Here is a 23,142-nt window from a genome sequence, read left to right as displayed (position 1 = left end):
GGAAATGATTAAGATCAGCCTTTTGACTGGCAATGACCTGCTGCACCTTAATTTAAAATTGCTCTTAGCAAATACCAATAATGACTGCGTATTATGCTTATGCTTTTATCAATATCAGCTTCTTACAATAGTGACTGCAGGAAGACATTTTAAGCCATATCAAGAAGTACTGCGGCAGTGTTTTTTCCACAATTAGTTTTTTTGTTCCAGAGTCTTCTTTTAATATTCCCCTTGTGTCAAACAGTGAGAAAAGGATGAAATTAGTAGTATTTATTCAGCAGTTTCCATATCATGAAGCACTCCAATCTTGGATACAAGGTGTATTGTAATAACAAAGTTCTCACTATAAATAATTTATAAATATGCAAATGTTTCTGTCCAAAAAACTACAATAACTAATCAAGAGACATCAGTACAACATGTCTACTTCATTCATCACTTCTACTCTGGTCATGCCAAGGTGGGCTATATTTGGGGGTGCCCAGGCTTGACACCCAAAGACTCGAAATGGGGGACTTGCTTATCGGAAATGGACTGGGCTGAATACTCAGAAGAATCTAAAATTACAGAAGCAAGTAGGGTCCTGGAGAAAGGATCAGGTATGGACAGTATGTATACAGTATCATGGACCTTATGACAATATGTCACCACTGCTGTGCTCCACAAGTCACAATAACATAAATCAAGAAAATCCCATAACTTTTATAGAATTTATCGTGCTTCGTTTTTTCTTTTCTAGTTACAGTATATTCCACCTTTGTGCATATGTTTTGAGTAATTCAAACATTATCTTACATTATTTACATTCACACATTATTTTATCACTTTCATTCATTTGAACTGTAAAGTGACAGAGATTTTTAGACTACAAAGTGCTGTGTTACATTTGTTTTTAATTTTTGATCCATCCACCTGTTTTTTTTTTCCCCCAATTCAGAATTGCGGGGTAGTTGGAGCCTATCCTAGCAAGAAATGGGCACAGGGCGGGATACAGACTAGACAGGACACCAGTTCATCACAGGGCACACGCAGACACAAACACTGACACAGACACATACAGTACACACTCACACCTGGGCCAACGGTCCAGTAACCAGTTAACCTAACAGCATGACATTGGATAATTAGAGGAAATCAGAGCACCTGGAAAAAAAAACACAGGAACATAGGAAAAACATGCAAACTCCACACAAATTGAGCCCAATTCCTAACCCCGTCTTTAGTTTTATGGCCCATATATTTATTTATAAACAGATTTTCTGAACCTCCTCATTGTACTACGATAACATTAAACCTTTATAAGAAAAAATAATAAAATGTGATCAAATTAAAGTGCAGTGAACTCAACTAAGTACTTATATTTTATATTTATTTGGTTTTACTGAATTTTGATTGTTTTAAATATATGTATACATGAAAAATACTCAACCATTTATAGTTCAGATTGTGCAAACAATATTATTATTATTTATGTTTTTTAAATATATATTATTAATATAAATTTTAAAAATACAATTATCGATCAAAATTGTGTTCCCGTATTTTCATATTCTGAAAATGTCAAGCTTAGCTTGCCATACCAGCACAGAAATAAAGGCATGAGAGGTGTAAAAAACGAATTTTAAACTATGTTCATTTTGTTTTTTAAGAATGTACATTGTTTAAAATAGACGAGCCATTGTGCAAAATTGCAAAGTAGAAAAAAGAATAGAGATCAAATTACTATTTATATCAAATAGTGTTTATTTTTATGACAATTATAGTAAGAATCTGGCAGTTACAATAATAAAAAATCTAAATAGTCCTTCAAAATAATTTATCTGTGAAAGTATTCATATCAGTTCAACAGCCTCCCGTTCGTAGCTTTCCCTCCTGTCCTGAACACTCTGTGCGCTCGGCGGTTGCTCTTCTTCCCAGACACACCCCACTCTATTCTTACAGAGTCTGGACAGGCTGCTTTTCCGTGAGTTCTTGCACTGTCTGTCTCTGTTAGACTTCTTACAGCACTTCTCCTGCTCAAAAAGACCCTGCACATCCCACACTCTCAAAGTGCCATCATGGGACACAGTATACAGAATATGGTTGTGAATCTGGGAGAAAAAAAATTTCAAATAAACAATGAAATGCAACATTCGGCCTGAAATAATGTATGTCACTACTGAATATCAGCCCATCTATAAAAGAGTAATGTGAGTAAACAGACTAGGTAATTTGGTGAAACTTATGTCAGTAAGTACACTGGGACTGTTTCAGCTTGTCCACTTCCTGTGTTTCTCTCTGTGATGTGTACAATGGGTAAGTGCCTGTAACACGTTAACACAATTTTCTCTTTTCTGTCAAGTTCTTATTCCCTTTCTATTTGTTTCTGCTGTGAAAGCCATTGGAAAAGGAGTGACAGAGCTCCTTTCCTTTGTAACTCTGCTGAGAGGTGCATGTCAGGGTAACCATTTCCTGCTTGAGATAACAAACTTTATATGTTTAACAAGGACTTGTGTCTTTGTGTCTTCTATAAACATACCAAAATTTGCTACGATTTACATATCACTAATGCATAATATGGAATACTACCACGGCAACTTTCTGTAGGATTCTACAGAATACACTGGTATCATTTATACTTGTTCTACATTATATTTTAAAGGACACTGCAAAATTGTGCTGCTCCACTATTCTGTAGGTTACACCAGAACAATGCTGTTCCAATTTACTGTATGATTTTAAACAGTTTTCCATGAAAGATAACTATTCCAGATGTGGTATATTTCTAAGTAACCACAAGACTAGAATAAATTACAGTTTGCATTTGAAATAGCATGTTTTCCTCTTAACATGTTAACACCAAGTGAAAGCAGACAGGAGGGCTAGTGAAAGGGTTATATAATTTAACCTCTTTCATCTGATTTTTTTTTAAATATGGGATTGGATTTCCAGCTGTAAATACTTTTCTGTTACATGATTTAAATCTGAACCCTAACATCCTGAAAAAGGCATGCGTGTAAAATTCTAAGGCTCATACATTCCATTTAAACTATGCATACACTCTATAACAACAAAAATGTATATTTCAGTCGGAGACATTCACATAATCCTACTTTATTTTTTTCATATTTATACTATTTATCTATAGTCTGTTGTAATGGAAATTTAATCTAGTCCAATTTTAAAGCATGCACAATAGTGCTACTAGCACATTACTGAGTCCTGAAATAACACTTTTCTAAAATTATAGGCTGGCAAACTAGACTAAATAAAAAACCTTTTGCAAGGCATAACAAGGATTTCCCATACTTAGATCTTAATTTTAAAATTTCAAGATATGAACCAAAGAATTAATAAATGCAGAGTCTGTGATATTAGAAATGCAATACAAGGCACAAGGTGTTACATCAAAAACAAGATACTCAGTGGAAGGCTGACCGAAGCATTATAAAATAAAGAGCAAAGAATGTGCTATGTGCAATGTTATGTTAATTTATGCCAATGTGTAATGTTTCTGTTCTTTTTCAACGTGAAGAAATATTGTAGGCAAAAGTAACTCACCTGTAAGCAATTGATAACAAAGGTGTGTCCCCTGAATACTTTTTTTAAGACCCCAGATTTAGTATCAAAGGCTCTGGCACATGAGTCACCACTTCCTGTAAACACTGCAAAACAAAACAATGAGAGATGAAATTCAGTAAGACGACCTGGAGTAGTTTTCAATATACGGCAGTCACTCGAATCAGCCACTTTCATCTGAAAAGCTTTAGCAATTTGTCAAAAATACTGATTTCAAAAGTGCTGTAGATTAAAGACATTAAAGAAAAGGAAAACGATGGCACAATTTTTTGTGTATTTAATTTACTCTGAGGAAAAACAATCTTTTTCTTGCTGTCACAATTACAGGGTAAAAAACAAGGTAAGATACTACTGAATAAAGCGAAATTAGTGGTTTAGTAGCACCCACAAGCTTACAGTTATAATATCACAATACTAACCAGTGCACTATAGCCTATAATTTGGGAGTGTGACTGAGAGGTTGGTTCAACCTTTTATGTGGATAATTATTTCAATGCAAAATTTAATTGTGCTTCTAGGACACCCGAAGAAGGCTCCACAGCCAAAATGTTGTGTTTTCTTTCTTCTCTTGTCAGCATGGAAAAAACCTATTACTTTTTCCAGCGCTTCTAGGAATTAACCTTACACATTAATTTAGTAATTCAGCTTCTGCTTCTCAGGGGATGTCTACATCCAGCAGATGTGGAAATAACACATGCTGTGACATCTTTGAATTGGTTTGCCTTAGAAATTAAGATTCATTTAAAAAGAAATTGCAACTTTTTTTGCACTTTAACTGTGCTCTCAGCATGGGTCACCCTAATTTGACTGTGGCTTTCTAAAATGTGTTTTATTACACTGTGTTAAATTACACTGACCCATACAAATAATATGGTGTGCTACAGTAAACATATCTTTCACTATGGTAAATTAGGGTACTCCCAGTAAAGCACATTGAAAGAAAGCACATGTTAAATGCATTGGGCACCATAAAAAATACATTTTCCCAAAGTAGCCTTTCACAATTAGTGAATATTTCCTGTTATATTCAAATCAACTTTAAAACTTTCTGTTAGGCCGTGGATTGTGCATATCTATTTAATATGTTTTGTGCTTAATTATATTCTGTCTTCATAGTATTGCTAGGGATTTCCATAACAGACTACACTACAATATTCTGTATCAAATGTACATTATAATGCATTATAATGATAGTTCATTCAATAGTTTTAATTAAGCAACCCAATTATTCTGAAGTGGTATCTTTGTAAGATATGTTTATATCATACGTTCAAATTCTAACTCAGTGTCTCATCTGACAATTCCTATATCAGAGGTTATAACTGCCTGCTGGTTATGTACAGTATGAGTTAGAGGAGCAAAGAGGAGCCTGAGGGAAGGTTCACTTAGATTTGAAAATAAAAGCATTAGCTCAACATGGACATACAACTTTATGTGGCCACATTAAAAACACTAATTTAACTTTCCCACCTTATTAAGCAAAAGTATCCCACCTTGTATTAAGCAAAGGAGTTACTGTATTCTAATTATTATATAATAATTATTATATAAACTATTATATAAACCTAATGAATCATAAAATCAGTCACAAAAGCAAACAGATCTTATGAGATTAATGTTAAGCCATCTAACTTCAGGAAATAAGACAGGAGCTGGGCCCAAAGGGGACTAATACATTTACATACTACAGTAACTGCACAGCAACCAAAAGCAAACAAGATTTCTTTTCCATTCTGCTGGCTTTCCAAGGACTAAAGCTGATAGCTATAACACAGAACCCCAACAAAGTAGGAGATAAGAATGATAAAATGAACACAGGATATACTTTAACTGTGAAAATGCTGACAGAAGGTTGCTCACCCAAGAATGTCTCAGTGCAGAACGCATATCCTTGTTCATTCATCACACACTTCACAGTTCCTCTCCATACTACAGTACATTGATTCCATCTGCTATAATGTTCATTTAGACCACTGACTCCAAACCTGCTCCTGGTGACCATCACGCTTGTTGGTTTTTGGGTCATCTCAGCCCTTGGTTACCCTTTATTGACTTAATAAGAAGATTAACTTGAACTGCTTGTTTGCGGCTCTTCAAAATCTTGAAGCCCTAACTGTTGTATTTTGCAAGGGAAGCAGAATTACAAACTTGTGACTAGAAACAAGTGCAAATATTCACTTGAAGTAACTTCTTAGATCAAGGCTTCAATTATCTAATTGAGGTGGGATGGAATTAAAACCAGCAGGTGTGTGGGGCACCAGGACCAGCATTGGGAACGACTGATTTAGACCAAACTCTATATACTATAATCTGGCAACATTAACTATTTTATTATTGTATTCAGGATATGCTGCATGTAAGATGACAAATCATTTGTACTGTAGTTACTTTTTTGCCTACAGCACAATGTTGAATTTCAAGAATGTCCTAATGAAATGTTCTCTAAATATTATACAGTTACATCAAGTAAATACATATTTTATTTGAGCATCTCAGGGACTTCCATATTTCACAGATTAATGAAACACCTGTTCTTTGTTTTTTTGCTACTTATCTTAATTATTTGGATATTTCAATTCCTTTGGAAAAATGACTTCTTGCTTGCTTTAAAACAAATAAAAAACAATTCATAACATGTACAACAAGGAAATGTGCTGGCAGCATTGTCTGATACAATTTCATAATTTTTGCTGATGCAATTTTTAACTTGGCCTCCAAATTAATTAAGAGAATGTTTTAGAACTGAAAAGTTATCATTTCAGATGTTGTTGTAATGCGTTTACAATGTTATGCGAGAACATAATTTAGTTGTTTCAGATGTTTAGATGCTTAAGAGATTTTAGTTATGTTAATGTTTTTTAAAAAATACTTGAAAATGTTGTAAAGTTGCCCCTAGCAATATCAGAATTTTGCAAAATCCCAAGCTGACAATTAGATACTGCAATGTTGGACTGTGGCTCTGCCAATGCTGTGAAGAAATTTCAGAATTCAAAATCTGAGATTTGTGTAGCGTTGCCACAATGTTATTACCGAAAAGTAAAAACAGATAACATACCTCCACCTGGCAGAAGACCAAGTTCCATTTTAAATAATATTAGAAGAAAAAGAAATGTTATTGGTACTAGAAGCACTTAAAACAAATACATCTCCAAGGCCATAAAGTATTCTACATATTTTACTTTAAAAGATGTTATTCATGGGCCATTGACAAAACTCTTCCAAAAATATTTTGAAACTGGGTTGATACCCACTGACTGGAAAATTGCTAACATAGTGACCAAGTGTTATACTGTATAAAAAGGGTGAACAAATTGAATAAAGGAATTATAGAACAGTAAGTTTTACATTGGTTAAATGCAAGAAAAAAATAATTATACTGTAACTAATCTGAGGATCATCTGTAAGGAAATAAGATTTTATGGGACAGTCAATATGGTTTAACTCATATCAAGTTGCTAGTACTTGGATTACAGATTGATTAATGGATGGGAACCAGAGGGTACAGACAAGGGTTCAAATTGGATTCATGTAGTCAAATACCGCAGGTATATGTACTAAAACAACCGCTCTATATATCCATAAAATGGATTCTGTGAGGTTTAGCAAGTGTAGAAGCTCCAAATAAAATTCAATGGACTTGCATGAAAGTAGCAAAAACCTTAACTACAGATACAAAATCTTTATAAATAAAACAAATATAGAACCATAATGACAAATATAAAATAGGATGGATGAAGTTGAAGAGGTTACTAATGAGAAACACGTACAGAAGGTGTTTACAGTACACACTTTATCTTCTTTTTCCAGTCAATGTGGAGAAGAAATAAAAGGCACAAACAAAAAATTAAGATACTGTATAATGCTTTCATAAATGAAAAAGAAATGTTATGTTACCTGAACAACCTCATTTAGAATATCGTAATGCTAATTGCTAATCTTGAATCAGTTTGAAGGAGATCAACCAGATACAGTACATTCCTGGGCTCAACAATGTCCTACACTGACAGGCTGAAATACTGTACTTAAACCTTTTCAGTCTTGAATGGGAAAACTTACAAGAAGACTTGATTCAAGCATTCAAAATCCTCAAAAAAAAAACTGACAAAATCATCTTGGACTTCAGAATCAACAGTAAATCATGAAGCAGAAGACAAAAAAAATTAGGTGGAAGTGTACTTAAACATAGAACAGGAGGGATATCTTTAGACAAAAAAAACATTGCAGGAGTATGGAATAAACGTCACAGTGATGTTGTCGAAGCTAATACCCTGTCTTGCTCTAAGAAACATCTGGATTCGATTTTTGGATCATAGCAATTAAAAAACAACAATCGATCCAGATGATTGAATGACAACTCTTTTCTTTTGTAACCATGCTTTTATTTTTTGCGTGCTTCATGTAGTCCCAGAGCTCAGAGTAACTGGAAATGAAACTGATTGGTCATGACGTTGATGTGAGTTTCTCACGATTGTCAAAAACCTTTTTTAAATGAAAAGATACATCTGAAACTCAGTGAACTAGATTACCTCATGTCCAAGATTTAGAACTGTACAGGACAGGTCCAGTATTGTCAGATGCGATATCATTCTATAAAGTACTCTGTGGCAAACCATTGTGAAAGGTACTGTAGCAAATTAAAAAAAAATGATTGAGACTGATCACAAAGCTTAACCACCACACTTAGTGTTTTCTCTAAATATGTAATAGAAATTGGAAAGAAATTTGTTATACATAACCAAGAAAAAGCTCCTTTCCAACATTGTTCCAAACAAGTTGAGGCTGTTACATTAAAAAAACCTGTGCATTGAAAGCCAATCAAATGTGTGCTCATTTTTGCTTAATACGCCTAGCCTTATATATGTTGTGACACATCTGTACTAGAATAATGTAGACCAAAAGAAACAATCCAAAGAAAAATCAACCAAAAGATAAAGTAACCTAGAGGAATTACAGTCTAATGATTTTGTGACCATGTAAGGTCTTGGTTACCACTAATCATGGCATACTAATAATCCCCATCTACGAACTGGCTGCTTTATTCTGCTCTCCTCACCACCGAGGCCCTAAACGTAACATGCAAAATCTTCTTAGAAATAGTTACAGAGTGTAAATGACATAATACTTGTAATGGAACACGTGTTTTACCAATAATGTTTTGATTTTTTTACTTCTCCTAAGGACAAATTCAAAACTACGTTATAACTTCATAGAGGGCCCAGCTAACGTCATGGGTATTATGGAAACAAAATGTGTCTCATTAGAACATGTCCTTATCCATGACATTTGACGGCTCTTAAAAGGTTGAATGAAAAACTGTGCTATAACTAAATATGGGCACTACTGAACACTGCTTACAGATATATTTACTGTATTTTATACTGGTAAAAATAATTCTTATTTACCTGTTATATATTTTACAAACTGTACATAAGAATGCAAAATGTATTTAAATTGCTTATTTTTTGTATATATGTATTTCATTTTAGTTTTGTTATTCTATCTTCCCCATTGTTGTTCCCCTGATTACATAAACAACATGCATTAAAAGCACTAACTATAAAGACAAAAATAATAAACAGTTTTTGTGTTTATAGCAGCCTCTGTCTCCAGCTGGAAGCTAGTACTGGAGTCTTCATTTGATGGTGGTTAGCAATGCCATATACAACATGTTTACAGTAGTTTGACTCCATTTATCTTAACCCCTTTTCTCTCCATTTTGTTATCTGAGAATCTAACAAATGTCACTTGAATATGATTATACTGTATGTGAATGTATGTGTTATTTTAGAATGTTATGGCAATGCTCCCCAGTGTCTATAAACTTGCAATAGTACAATACAATTCTGTTGTTGCTACAAAGTTTTGTGAGTAATATGACCTTGTAGTTGTATGAATGTCATTTCACCATGTTATTTAACAATGTTTTGACAGCATTGCCTGGATTCAACAATTCAACAATTTTGTGTGGACATAACATCATATTATTCTGCTGTCATCAAAAACATTCAGCATTGGTGTTATGTTGTCATATTATTTGGTTAGCTAGGGCATAGGCTTGTATCAGATACAGTATACTCTGGATCTTATGACTTTATTAACTTGTTCTCTATAAAATAGCACATTTCCATTCTCAATAACTTTCAAGGTTTAATCTGATTTATTGAAAGTGTGTATCTAAAATGAGAGGTTAAGGAAGCGATGAAAACAAAGAAAATATCAACAGGAATACAAAATCCCCAAAAATAACACGTCTATGCCAACAATTTATAAACAACATCAAGAAAACTGGATTTATGCAATACTGAGAAAAAATACTTTAGCATAAATAAGGTAAATAATTTAACACTATATCTGTCACGGATGTCGGAAGGGACGGACCGTGGAATTGCAGGAGAGCGAAAAAAGACCCTATGCGTAGTGGCGGGACAGGGGTTAGTCCAGGCTCAGCTGTTCAGGAAATGCCTATGCCCTCAGGCCATGGAGTGGGGCGACCTGGTGCTAGGTGGGTCTCAGGACATCCTAACCTCAATGCTGAGCTAGGAGGAAAGCGTGATCCAGAAATATAAAGCCCAAGACAAAGACACAACAGAAGGACAAGCAAAGTACAGGAAACTAGGGACAGGACAGAGTAGGAGCGCCCTCTAGCTGTAGAGGGTGTGACAGTACTCCCACCTTCACGGGTGGCTCCTGACGCCCAACAAATAAATAAGCTGCACAGCACTGGGGGGAGGAAAAACCTAATTTAACTGAAAGGAAACCTCCGGGAGTCCACGGCTGAGAGCTGCCCTCTCCTCCAGGGTAGAAACCTTTATTGGGTAGAGGAAGGGGGAGCTGGGCAGAGCTCCAGAGAGTAAAACAAAAAACATGTACAAAACCATCTACAAGAAAAATAAACCTGGGAGACTAGGGTAACAAACCACACAAAACAGATAGGAACCAAGAATTCCATGACACAGGGGTCAGGGGGACCAGAGAGAAGAGCAAACCAGGAAGTGAAAAACCAAAACACCAAGAAAAAACCAAAGTAACAACACAAAACCCGGGAATAAAAATAGAAAAACACTGCAAACTGGGCAAAAAACACGTTCAACATTCTATCACTGATATTGGAGCAGACAACCTGAGGAGAGCCAGGCACAAGGCCCGCTCACAGGCACAGATGTCAGGAGTGGTAATGAGAATAGAAGAGCCAGCTCAACTTTCAATCACGGATGCCGGGAGTGACAACCCAAGGAAAGCCAGATATTCGTACGCGGATTTCGGAACGGCATACCGCTGAATGACCCACTCACAGGCACGGATGTTGGGAGTAGCATCCCGCGATTAGAATAGAAGAACTGAAACAAAAAAGCCCAAAACACTGCGGAAAGACAAAGAGCACCGCTCGAGGGGTCAGGAGATGGCTCAGCATTCTGTCCAGGATGTCGGAAGGGACAAACCGTGGCATGGCAGGAGAGCGAAAAATGACCCTATGCATAGCGGCGAGACGGGGGTTATCCCAGGCTCAGCTGTTCAGGAAATGCCGTATAGAAACCTATGCCCTCAGGCCACGGACGATGGCCGACCTGGTGCTAGGCAGGTCTCAGGACATCCGAATCTCAATGCTGAGCGAGGAGGAAATGACCCGGAAATATATAGCCCCAGACAGAGACACACCAGAAGGACAAGCAAAGCACAGGAAAACTAGGGACAGGGCAGAGAAGGACCACCCTCTAGCTGTAGAGGGCGTGACAATATCTTGGAATAACATCATATCGTAGAATCATGAATAAGAAAGTGTCATTGCCACACTGACATTTTTTAGTTGTTTGGTAATAAAATAACAATAACTAAAACTTTCAGGAATAAAAATAAAAAACAATATTTTTCAATTTCTTCAGAGATTCACAACAGTTTTCAGTTGTGATTTTTGTGTAAACCATGACACACATGATTACTTACATATTCCATTGTGGTATTTCATTGTACTGACAGTATGCTTGTGTGCCTTGTATGTCCGAATACATTTCCCAGATTCCGATTTCCAGCACTTGACTGTTTGGTCCGCACTACCAGAGTATAAATGTCGATTTGCAAGCTGGAAAAGAAAGCATGTGAAGCTTTGAGTGAAATAAAGTCACCAGTACTTTATTTTGTCACAAGAGAAAAAATACATTGTGGATATTTACACATGTCAATTAAAGAATAACCAGTTTACAAAGCATTATGTATTTAATATTCTTCTCGGGATATGACAGACTCGACTTAACATAAATTTGAGTTTATGTAAAAACCTCCCGTGAAATCCATAATAAAATGTTGTAGGTAATTAAAAGTAATTTTGACTGCAAACACATGAAGCAATGCGTTTTGAAGAAGAAGCCTGTTTGTGACAACACTCTCTGCTCTATAACAACTTGTTGTGAGGGATGCGATATTCCATAATGGCTGACTACAATAATCACCAAAATCAATAATCACACAAAATTAAAGTGAGACCATGTTATAAATGTCAAGCATACAACACTGATATGTAAAATATCAACAGCCAGTCAGGAACACATTTTATGTACTTTTTGTCTAACTATTTGTGGTAATCATGGACTCAGCTATAATTTTGTGTTTCAGTCTAATGACTGGGAAACAAAACGCAACAATCTGAAGTCCCAAAAATAAAAATAAAAAACCAGGAGAGCAGAGTTTTTTACTTGTTTTTCATTTACTGTATTTGTCCTTTCTCTATGTTTAGACATGGTGCTTCCTGGAAATGAAATGCAAATGTGTTGACATAAGACTATCTGTTATCCTCTAACACCCCCACATTCTGAAAAATACCGTAAAATAATATTTCTGTAACGCTTAGAAATCAGAATTATTTCCATTAAGAAGGTTTCTTTTTATTGTCTTTGTGTTTTATTACGTGTTGATGTATCACCCTTAGAAAGCTCTTTAATAAACCATAATTCAAAAAGTACATGAGATGCAGCAGTCTGTGTACACACTGCTGCATTTCAAGACGCAGCCAGTCCACTTTCACTATGATAGTTTATTTTATTTTAAACATTTGGAAAAGCAAAGAGGATTTGTGAATTAAAACAGGAAAGGAGTTTGGGCTGTGCGACAACTTGTTCAAATCTGGACACGGGGATGATTTATAATTGAAGGAAGAGAACCAAGGGGGCTTTGAATGTTGACCGCCTGTAAATCAAGCTAGGAAATCTTTGCATTCCACAGTTTGTTCTCTATGGCTTGAATTTAGCATAGTATCCCCAGCTCTCATGCAAGCAAACTGGCTACATATGCTATGCTGATAAATCTTTCATGTAGCAGGATTTTACAAGTCATTGCGGGCACAGAATTAAGTATCCTGTTTCTCAGATTTGTGCTCTTTTTACCTTTAACCTGATTTTGGGGAAACAATTGTCTTTAAGCTATTTGATTAATCTCTCCATGCTGCATTCCACCTGACAGACAATGTTTTACAAAGTATATACTGGGAACAACTCATGGGCTGTCATAGGGTAAAAATGAGGATTAGATTAATAACCTAGTACGGGGATTTTTAGACCAAACAGGCAGATATGCATCTTCCCGTGTCTTCCCTAGAACTCTGTAGTTCATCTTCTGGGCCCACCTGCTAGAAGACCTAAAGGGCAAGTCCAGACATGCCAAGACACGTATTCTCCAAATAAAAAAAAAAGTTAATCACTGAGGGAAGCAGAGTTCATTATGAATGGAAAACAAATGATGCACTTTATTTAAATGATAAATGAGCACTTTAGTAGTTCTTTACAGCTTAAGGAAAACACGTTTTAACATTTATCAGAGAAAATCTACTTCTTCTTCATACAGGAAGTTTTGTTTCCCCCCTTGAAGCAAAGGTATTTTGAATGAATGCCAACTAGTTGCATATCCATCCTGTAGCAGCTGTCATTTCCTTAGGGAAGAAAAATCAAGGGGCATAGTTATTTAATTAAGCAATCTGTTAAACAGTTATTTTGGGGGTGGGGACACATCTGAATGCCAAAGTTCAAGTTTATTCAACTGATTATCAAGACTCCCTAAAAATTATTAAAACAACTAGGAAAAAATTGTTTTAGTGCAAATACAGCTTCATAGGAACTGTAACATTAATCACTGTACAGAATGAAACTGTAATACTCCTTTGGGTTCCCCAGAGCATGTACAGTACTGTAAACTGGTGGAGTGGCTTAACTCATATGGGGGGTGTGCAGTGGGCATTCAGAGGTTTTCCTGAGATGGGATTTCATATCCAGCACCTGATTGCTCAATTAGATTGTGTCACATTTGACCTCTTAAAATGTAAAAACTGTCTGTATTAGCATATAACGAGGTACAATAGGTCTTGCAGTGGCATTGAAATACTGCCACCCTTCCAGGATATCTGAGAAATAATGTGATAACAACAGAGTCAAGTGTTCACCTCTGCATAACTCTACTATTATTTCATTGGAGAAGCTTCTATAACAAATCTACAAAAATACATGTAATTTTAATAAAGAGAGTCCATTTTTTTTGCTGTTCTTATTCTTAATTTTAATTTTGGAAAGTGAGGCTTAATTAAACGGCTTATTTGTCAGAGAATGAGGGCTTATAACAGTAATCTTCCCTTTCGCATGTACTCTTTTTATAACTGAAATTTGGCAGTCTTACCAAACTTAATGTTGTGCACTCAAGATGGAAAACAATTTATAACTTTTTCCCCCTTAACTATGACCAGCCTTTCTCGTACAACAGTTTTAAAGTAATGTAGTTTTCAGTCTTTATTATCACCCCATTCATTCCTGCTTATAACATTTTAGAACCTGTTTAAAGACCTGATATGAAAGCTACTTATTCTTTGCACCTGAATAACCATAATGTGAAAAGACACTGCATGTACTAAAACAAAAATCTGCTATTAACGTTATTTGAGTGCTTCACGTATACACAGTTTCATATTTATTAAAAATAAACTGTGTTTTATTTTGTCCATACCAAGCACTTATTATTAATAATGTAAACTCTTGCTAATAAAATATACAATTCAAACTCTATGGCTAGATGTACATACAGTAATAGTAGATTCTTTAGACACTATGCAAATTCATATAACTGAAAAAAAACAAAAAAAGATAAAGACTTTGTTTCATTCAACATCTGCCTCTAATTACAACAGTATCCTTGACCTTTCAAACTGTAAGTCACTGGTAAAACAAATAATGCATTCCAAAGAAATAAAACAAACACATGCATCACCCCCAAACAGTCTCAGCAGCCATTAACTCCAGTCCTTATGTCCTTCAATCTGAAAACCTCTCTTTTGTGAAATAATACAGATCTTGCAAAACTCCTGAGGAAATCAGTTCTATTCGAGGTATTTTGTCATCTTTTCTATCCCTTTGTTACTAAGCATGCCTCTTAAAAATGACTAACTTTTCAACTTGCACTGGAATCAAATTAAGATGTTATAGAAAGGTATATACTGTAAAAAAGATAAATAAAACCATTTGCCATATGTCCTAATTATTTCATTAACAATGACATGAACGATCAAACAAAGCAGGAAACATCTTTTTTTATATATCTGCACAACTGAAATGACACAGTCACATAATTTTCTTTATGGTTCCAAATCCATATGAGCAAACACTTTGGTAGTGACCAAGGCCAGTGCAGCTCTCCGGCACCTGCATTAGAATGAATTTCAATCGCCTCACACAGACCATTAGTAACCACTTCAACGTGACATATCTCTTTCTAGCACTTTCTAAATTGTGAATTCCCAGAAGAGGTAGTATATTACCACAAAAGAACTCTTTCAATAGTGTTGGAAGAAAGCATAGTTTTTGTTAAGCTTGCTGGGAGGTTAAAATTTAGAACAGTCAGCTTTATGCAGAGTTCTTTTTACCTCAAAGGATTTGTTGCAACTTTGATTCTTCAGCCAACAGTTGTAAGTTAAATCCTTTCCAAATGAACGGTCAGGGTGCGCTAGCTTTTAGTTTCATACAGAGTGTTCCCTCTGGCAGAAAGTGAAAATGAACATCTGCAGTCTCTAAATGGAATTAATGGCAAACTTCTATGTACGCATCTATACAGATGTATGAAGCTACTAAATATATTACCCTAAAAATATATTTTCAGTAAAGAAAACCAAAACACTAAAATTGATTTTACATCACTTAAAATGCCTTTTATATTGTTCTTTTATTTAAGCAAAATACACACAGTACATATTAATATACACATCTAACACAGTTCTGGGCAGAATTCCACAGGCTTTGAAAATCATGAAAAAATAATAATGCCAATTAATCAATTTGACAGGTTAAATAAGTGTAAAAACACCTGATCTATATTGCTCATTTGTCAGTTTTTGTAGTTAATTTAGTTTTCATACAATTTATTTCTTTAAGGAATTCAGAGTTTGGGTTTCAATCACTTGGCTTGAAAGTATGTTCCAAGCACCCACAACTCTTTGTGCAAAGAAATGCCCCTTTTCACATCTGAATTTAAGGTAATGCCCTTGATTTATCCAAACTATAGTTCTTTTACTTATTATAAGTATTAGAGTTATATTTGACAATTTGTAGGTCCCATGTAGTGACAGATTAAACATTCTATTTAAAGGACTATGAATAAAAAGGTACAACTTGGGGACAACTGCGAAAATACCGTCAAATCCCAGTGATTTATAAGATTTAAGATGATGTACATACAGTACACCTCACCACTGCTTAACTGCAACACACCCAATTTAATCCCTGCCTAAGACTTAAGTCAGCTTCAAGGTTTCTGGGATGTGGACAGATGTTGCACCCATGTGTTCTTACAGTATATACTTCAAACCCTACTGTATGTGCGCTTAATTTTGAAATCAACTATACTGTAGGTAGCTTCCTGATTTGTCAAGAGACAAATGGTACACAAAAAAATCCATAGATTGTTTCAGGCATCGTGTAATTATGTTAAGAACACTAATGTAATTGAAAAATGAAAATTTTGCTTTCATATTATTTGCACTTTATTTGGATAGGTGAGCTGACAATGATGGTAGGGATCTGGAACAAACTGCTTTGTCATGTAGCTGAAGCCTACTTCCTAGAAGCCTTCAAGAAACAGATGAATGAATCAATAAGCTACTGAATGAATGAGCAAAATGGACAACATATTTATCTGCTTATTATTGTGTCTTAAAGAGCATGTCTAGCCATAATGGAGGAAATTATAGTCTAAAATGCCTCTAATCAGAGTGAATGTTTTTCTATGTGTCATTCAACTGTGTTTTATGCTTATCAGAAATCAAAAGGAAGCACAGTACAGGGTTTAAAATCCAAATGCAGTCCAGAATGGTGATCAGGTATCATGTATCTCCTGTAGTTTGAATGTAGCAATATACCTTAAGCTATTTTCATAATGACCTGAAAAAAAATATTTTTTAAGTAATGAGTCTATATTCCACATCAATAGCTGACAATGCGCTGGGGGAATTATTTCATATTTGATTCCACTTGAGAGGATGTTTGTTGCAATGAAACAAAAGAACAGTTCCCTACTGTGGCAAAATTGGAGCTATTATTCAGGTGATCCAATGGCTTTTTAAGACAAGACCATCCAGGGCTTCCCATCACCCACTCATGCAGCATTGTTTTGACTTTGTCTTGTACTTACCACTTCAGTCAGCACTTCTGTGGTAAAAACCACACAAGATTTCTCCCCTGGCTTCTGTATATCCCACATCTATCTTCCTACAAGGTCTTTCACAAAGCTTCAAAAGGTGGGTTCAAAGTAATTCAACCATATGAAAGTAAATAGTTTAATATCTTTACCTCTAAACAGATGACTGATCCCTGGTGCTCCTGAAACACCTTGGTCTGTTCCCCTGTGGTCAGGTCCCATCGTCTCACAGTGTAATCCCTGCTCCCTGTGAACAGAGCCCTGTTGGGGATGTCCAGAGCCATGCACAAGATGGCCCCCTTGTGCCCACGTAACGTCTGGTAGCAGCGTCCACTGGGAACCAGCCAGAGCTTTACTGTGCAGTCAGTGCTGCCTGTAATGAGGAACTCCTTATTCTGTTCACTGTCCAACTCTGGCAGGAAGTCCTGATAGTAGAAGTGGTCCAGAGCCAGAACACCGTTCCAGTGACCTCGGAATTCCTGCAGCTGCCTCCCAGTGTCCAAACTCCAGCAGCGCGCAGTCCGATCATAGGAACCACTAAACAGACAGCTTCTGGTCACTAAGAGCCTGGCGTAACAACAAAGAGAAAAGAAAAACTGCTTCATTAACCACCACTGCAGGCTTTCTATACACAAGGTTTAGGGGTTACCTTGAAAATGGATCAAACACAAAGTGCTGTATATGTAGGAAATCAGTATGTTTGGCAATAAACAATATTCTCTCAGCAAGATATACTTTTGCAGAAATGCAGAAAAAAATGACACAAACCAAGAAAAATGTCTAAAATATATGATCCATCAAATCACACCATGCAGCAGAAAACAATCAATGCAAAATCTTACACATTAAACTGTAAGCCTTGTTCTGGAAAAGTCATACGCTCACATAAAACATGCACAGTTTGAACATTTGTCCTTTTCAAAATTATTTTCTCAATCTTTGCAAAGTTTACTTTTGTCCAATTCATTTTGAAATTGATATCTGAGGTGTTGTACGGTGCACAGAGATATGCATCTCCATGAAAGAAAGGATTTATTTAATCTCCTTATGGCATTAAGGGATGAACATATTAATGATGTCATTTCAAAAAGTGGAAACAGAGCACATTTTACATTCTTAAACCATGAGACATTGTCAGTGTCTAATACAGTAAGTATTGTGGAAGATGGACATTGTCCAGTTGTACAGTCACCACCAAACGTATTGTCACTCTTGATCAAGGTGAGCAAAAAAGGCTGTATAAAATAAACATAATGAGAAATTAGCTATATTTTATGCTCAAAATACTATATTCTGTATTGTAATGCTATTGCTCAAAGAGAAAGGTTTTTGTTAATATGTAATAATTTTCTGAAAAAAGAGGGGTATCACAATTATTGGCACCCCTAAAGATTGTTATAAATAAAATAAAAATACAAATCTGCTTTAACATTCTACTTTTTATGTTCATCGCTGTCTTAAGAAACTCTGTTTCGGCCTTCCACGGTTTCCAGTTTCACCGGGGTATAAAAAATTAGATAACACGCATGTAAAATTCCATTGAAATCCATCATCATAGGGAAAAGCAAAAAATGCACAAATGAAAAGAGACTTGTTGACTTTAATTAATCAGGCAATGGCTACAAATAAAGCTAAATATACCACTTACCACCATTAGGACAACAATTAGTTCAAACCCTCTGGAACAATTGTAAACCTGTGTGGTAGAGTACTCAAGTGTCCAAGGTCAATAGTTGGAGAATTACAGACCTAGATTGCATCTCGGGGTCACCAAGTCTGCAAATCTACATTCAGATGTCACCTCCATACTAATAGGCTATTTGGAAGGGCTGCTATAAAAGAACCTTTATTGAGAACTACCAACAATATAAGCATCTGGAGCTTGCTAAACAGCACTGGCACTTGGATTAGAACCGGGTTCTTATGGCCAGATGACCGACATTGAAAGAAGGACGCATATAATAAAAGAACATCATACCTTCTGTAAAATAGGTTGGAGGATCTTTTGATGTTATAGGGTTGTTTTTATTCCACTGGTCCTAAGGCCCTTTGTTAAGGTCATTGCCATTATGAGCTCTACCAAGTACCAGAACATTTTAGCCAAAAACCTGGTTGCCTCTGCCAGGAAGTTTAAAGTTGGCCACAAGTGAACTTTCCAGCAAGAGACACATCAAACTCTACACATCATTAACTGACCACAAAACCAACGTTTTGCAATGGCCATCACAGTCACTTGAGTTGAATCCCATTTAAAACCTGTGGTTTGAATTGAAGAACACTGTCCATATGTGCAGATTGAAGAATTTCAAGGATCTGGAAAGATTCTGTATGGAGGAATGGTATAAGACCCCCCCCCTCCAATGTCTTCCCCAATCTCATAAAACATAGGAAATGACTCAGTGCTGTTATCCTTGCAAGATAATAGTTTGTAACAGATTTTGAAATCTGTTAGGAACACCTTTTGAAACTTTTTTGCCAAGTGAGACACTTAATGCCTTTCAACAGCAATTCATGTGCTCATTGATATGTCCTATTACTCATATTTGATATCAATGGTAAAAGGGATAAACGTTTATTCTGTGTCCACAAGCAGTTATCATTAGCAGTTACTATAGCTTGGGAGAAAATAATTTACTACACTCTTTTTCAGCAAAGCTGTAATCACAGTAGTTGCAAGGCTTGGTAAATAGTAAAGTGTTACCACATACTGTGAAAGCCTTTAAAGGTACCTTAGAATTGAGGCACTTATATTGTGTAACAACAAATAAACATAGTTATTGCCATTTAAATATGTTTTGACACACAGTATGATACTGTATCAGTACTTAAATTACACTAACACAATAATACACTAACACAATATTCAAATTTGTCAGAACCACACGCATACACACATGCATCACTTTACTCAGCACCCACTTATTAACAATGGAGGTATGGCCTCTGAAGACAACTGTACAGCAGCCTGTTGCCACATCCCACTTTCGAATGGTCTGGTCTGCACTGCATGTATAGGCCACATCGTTCTCAAGGTGACAGTGTGTGATATAGCTCTCATGTCCTGTATGAAATGGAAGGGACAGAAAAAGCAGACCAGCTGTTACACAGTACTACCAAGGCAGTTCTCAACATAGGCAAGAACATGTTATTCTTTAGGTTTAATTTATACAATAGTGCTATTATTCATTATGAGTAATAGAGGTCTTGTGTTCATTTTGTAAAAGCCTTCATATATTTACTTCTTAACTGATATGGAAGCTGTAAGGGTGCACTTACTTTTGAGAGACTAATAAATTCGTACAGGAAATATTTACTTCAAGTTATTGTTGCTTAATCACATTATTGAATAATGTACTTTTTCACACGAGTCTACGTAATGATATTTTTTGTTTAATAATTAATGGGAAAGTATCATCATTTGTGTGTTAGCTGTCTCATGGGGTTAGATTTATCTATTGTTAAAGGAAGCTATGTTAAAATTGTACAATACGTTAGTAAGACCTCATGTGAACAACCACATACATTCTCAGGCTCAAAGGAATGCCTCTGACAGATTAAAATAAACATTATTTTGATTTTTCTGTATAAGACTAAAAAGAAGGGGACCCTACGGAAGTATATAAATGTATATAGTCACTTTAATGTGAATATCTGTACTGTATATACACTTTGGCTATTAATGTTTTAGAACTTATTGTTCACATTTTGTTTTTGAATACATGAAAATCAAGGAATCATGATACATGCTTAACTTTCAAACTAAAAATACTGTATTTCAAGACATACAGTCTTACAGTCATTTGTAGACATACTGTAATTCAAAATAAAATACTGTATTAAACAAGGATCTACATTTTCCAAATCTCTGTTAACCATCCCTAATATGATAATAATTCTAATGATGGTACTTCCAATTTCACTCCCATTATCTTCTCCAAAACTTTACATAGATCAAACATAAGACCTAAAGTTGGCCTAAAGTTGTCCCTTGATTCAATGTGGGCAACAGTATCTCACTTTTCCACTCAGACTGGTGCACAATGGCTACCAATTCAATAGTCATTTAAGTGAGTGCTACACTTCATTGGTGGATTAAGTAAATTTCTATCACTGGATATACATGTACTGTATGTGATGTATTTTGTGATGATTTGATATACAGCAAAATGTGCTAGATACTGCACTGTAAAAACAAACAATCGATTTCAAGCTGAATCAAACTATGATCGCAGTGTCCTGACGGTTCTCTTGCAACTTGCTAACTTTATTCTGGTCATTTGTAAAGAAAGAATCATAAACACTTCCCCTTGTCAGTTTCCTAACAAATTGTGAAAGGAAACAATCATTTCAGTTATTGACCTGCTATAGAGCTACTGTCATGTGCTCCCAAGGAAATTATTTTCCAAACAGAATAAACAAGCGAATCATTGAAAATTAAAATTTGCATACCCTGGAAGTGCATACAGCATTTTTGCTCTGAAGTCTTCCACAGCCGAGCTGTTCCGTCTTCGCTGGCAGTGAGCAGGTAGCTTCCATCAGGGCTTAAACTTAGCCAATTGATTCCCCCACAGTGATCCGAACACACTTTTTTCAGGGAAGAAGACCTGGAACTGCCGCTTCCCATCACCGCTTTCTCTGTGCGGATACACATCAACTCCCACCTACCTCCAGGGACATTAAACAACCGAATTGGCGACGTTCATGGTTACTTATTGTTGTCTGCTGCGCTACTTTTTTCTACGAAAAGAACAACAGCAAAAGGATAGAGCGATCTAAAGTATTGACGGATACATTTAAAAGTAAACTTTGCTCGTCGTTGTTGTTAAAATAATAATAGTTGGAACTTTCTCTTATGAAATATTTAATGTTCTACATACTTTGTAAAACCTAAATCTGTTGATGCAAAATTGTTGGTCTAACGGGTACCACCACCTACGCAGAAGATGAAACAGACCCCCCAAATCTCTTAAAATATTACTTAACGCATTCATTGTATAAGAAATGATACTTTCTAAAATGTAAACTATTGAAAAGCGTATTAACGTCTAATTAATGAATATAGTAGTACCTCCTTGTTTCAATTTGTCCCCAACTTAATTGCATTTAATTTTAATTGAAGACATTTTACCATGCAATTTACTCGGTTGCCACATAAAAAAATGCAAAAGTAGGCTGTATCTTATTTTCAGCAACATTGTTGTTTGTCCACGCTCTGCTCCAGACATTTCTAGGAGATGTTTAGTTGCCAGTAAAAGTCATACGATTTTAAAAGCTTCCTGGTCTAGCCAAGGTACATTCATGCAGAAATGTTAGAGAAGTGCGGATATCAACCCACCGAAATGTTCATTTCAGCAATTCTTATTGAGTTCCACAGACATGTTTGGTTGGTCTTCATGAATTTTTTACCTCCGACTGAGATGCATACGACTTGGCTCTCGACTAAGTACTCTATAATGCCCCAGTGGGACTGTTATTAATGGTTAGTCAGAGTGAAGTTGTCAGTCCTCAATACTAGAAAAGTAACTCCTCTTCACCACCACAAGATTTCCTCCAGGTCCTAAAGACAGGCGAATCCCCAGGAGATTTGGTATCTGCGTTTTTTTAACATCATTGGACATTACAAAATAAATATACAAATCACTCTCTGATTTTGAATGAAATAAGCGCTTTTAATTAATAATAAAAGAGATTAAAAATCTGACATGCATGAACTGCATGAACCGTTGCATGAACTGCATTATAAAATGAAAAAAATAAAAAAAACATCTAACACATTATTTTCTCAACTGCATCTGGATCGTACTGTGCACTTTTTTCGCACGAAAACTATTCACATTACATGTATACTGCACAATGAGATGCTTTTATTGATTATGCCTGCATGTTTCAAGTTATTAAAGGATTCTGAATTAAAGGGTAGTAAAACAA

At 35.7% G+C, this 23,142-nt stretch overlaps 1 protein-coding gene across 3 annotated transcripts; it reads right to left on the bottom strand.

Moving 5' to 3' along the window:
• Positions 1-1,719: 1,719 nt before the first annotated feature.
• Positions 1,720-22,731, bottom strand: LOC148657104 (WD repeat-containing protein 86-like). Of its 3 annotated transcripts, XM_088642944.1 has the most exons (8): positions 22,550-22,731; positions 21,664-21,875; positions 20,134-20,275; positions 17,367-17,781; positions 11,500-11,635; positions 8,085-8,182; positions 3,541-3,644; positions 1,953-2,090 (listed from the first exon to the last, which is right to left on the bottom strand). In XM_088642944.1, the coding sequence occupies exons 2-7, from the start codon at positions 21,863-21,865 to the stop codon at positions 3,585-3,587; spliced, it is 1,053 nt and encodes a 350-aa protein (XP_088499070.1). In that variant the 5' UTR covers positions 21,866-21,875; positions 22,550-22,731; the 3' UTR covers positions 1,953-2,090; positions 3,541-3,584. The 3 variants fall into 3 exon arrangements, with proteins under 3 accessions (XP_088499069.1, XP_088499068.1, XP_088499070.1); XM_088642943.1 differs by lacking the exon at positions 8,085-8,182 and having other exon boundaries at positions 1,720-2,090; positions 21,664-21,951; positions 22,550-22,729; XM_088642942.1 differs by lacking the exon at positions 8,085-8,182 and having other exon boundaries at positions 1,720-2,090; positions 22,550-22,728.
• Positions 22,732-23,142: the final 411 nt, after the last annotated feature.

The sequence above is a fragment of the Lepisosteus platostomus genome, chromosome 8, assembly GCF_059453375.1.
Source record: "Lepisosteus platostomus isolate fLepPlt1 chromosome 8, fLepPlt1.hap1, whole genome shotgun sequence".
NCBI classification, from domain to species: domain Eukaryota; kingdom Metazoa; phylum Chordata; class Actinopteri; order Semionotiformes; family Lepisosteidae; genus Lepisosteus; species Lepisosteus platostomus.
Note: the sequence above shows the minus strand (reverse complement) of the source record. Positions and strands in the feature narration are given on the sequence as shown.

What these genes read in the sequence shown, in the direction of transcription:
- LOC148657104 (XM_088642943.1), bottom strand. Translation starts at nt 21,865, where the DNA reads ATGTGTATCCGCACAGAGAAAGCGGTGATGGGAAGCGGCAGTTCCAGG. An exon ending in CATACCTCCATTGTTAATAA is followed by an intron (nt 17,782 to 20,133) that starts GTGGGTGCTGAG and finishes TTGTTACGCCAG; the next exon opens with GCTCTTAGTGACCAGAAGCT. An exon ending in GATCAGTCATCTGTTTAGAG is followed by an intron (nt 11,636 to 17,366) that starts GTAAAGATATTA and finishes TTTCTTTTCCAG; the next exon opens with CTTGCAAATCGACATTTATA.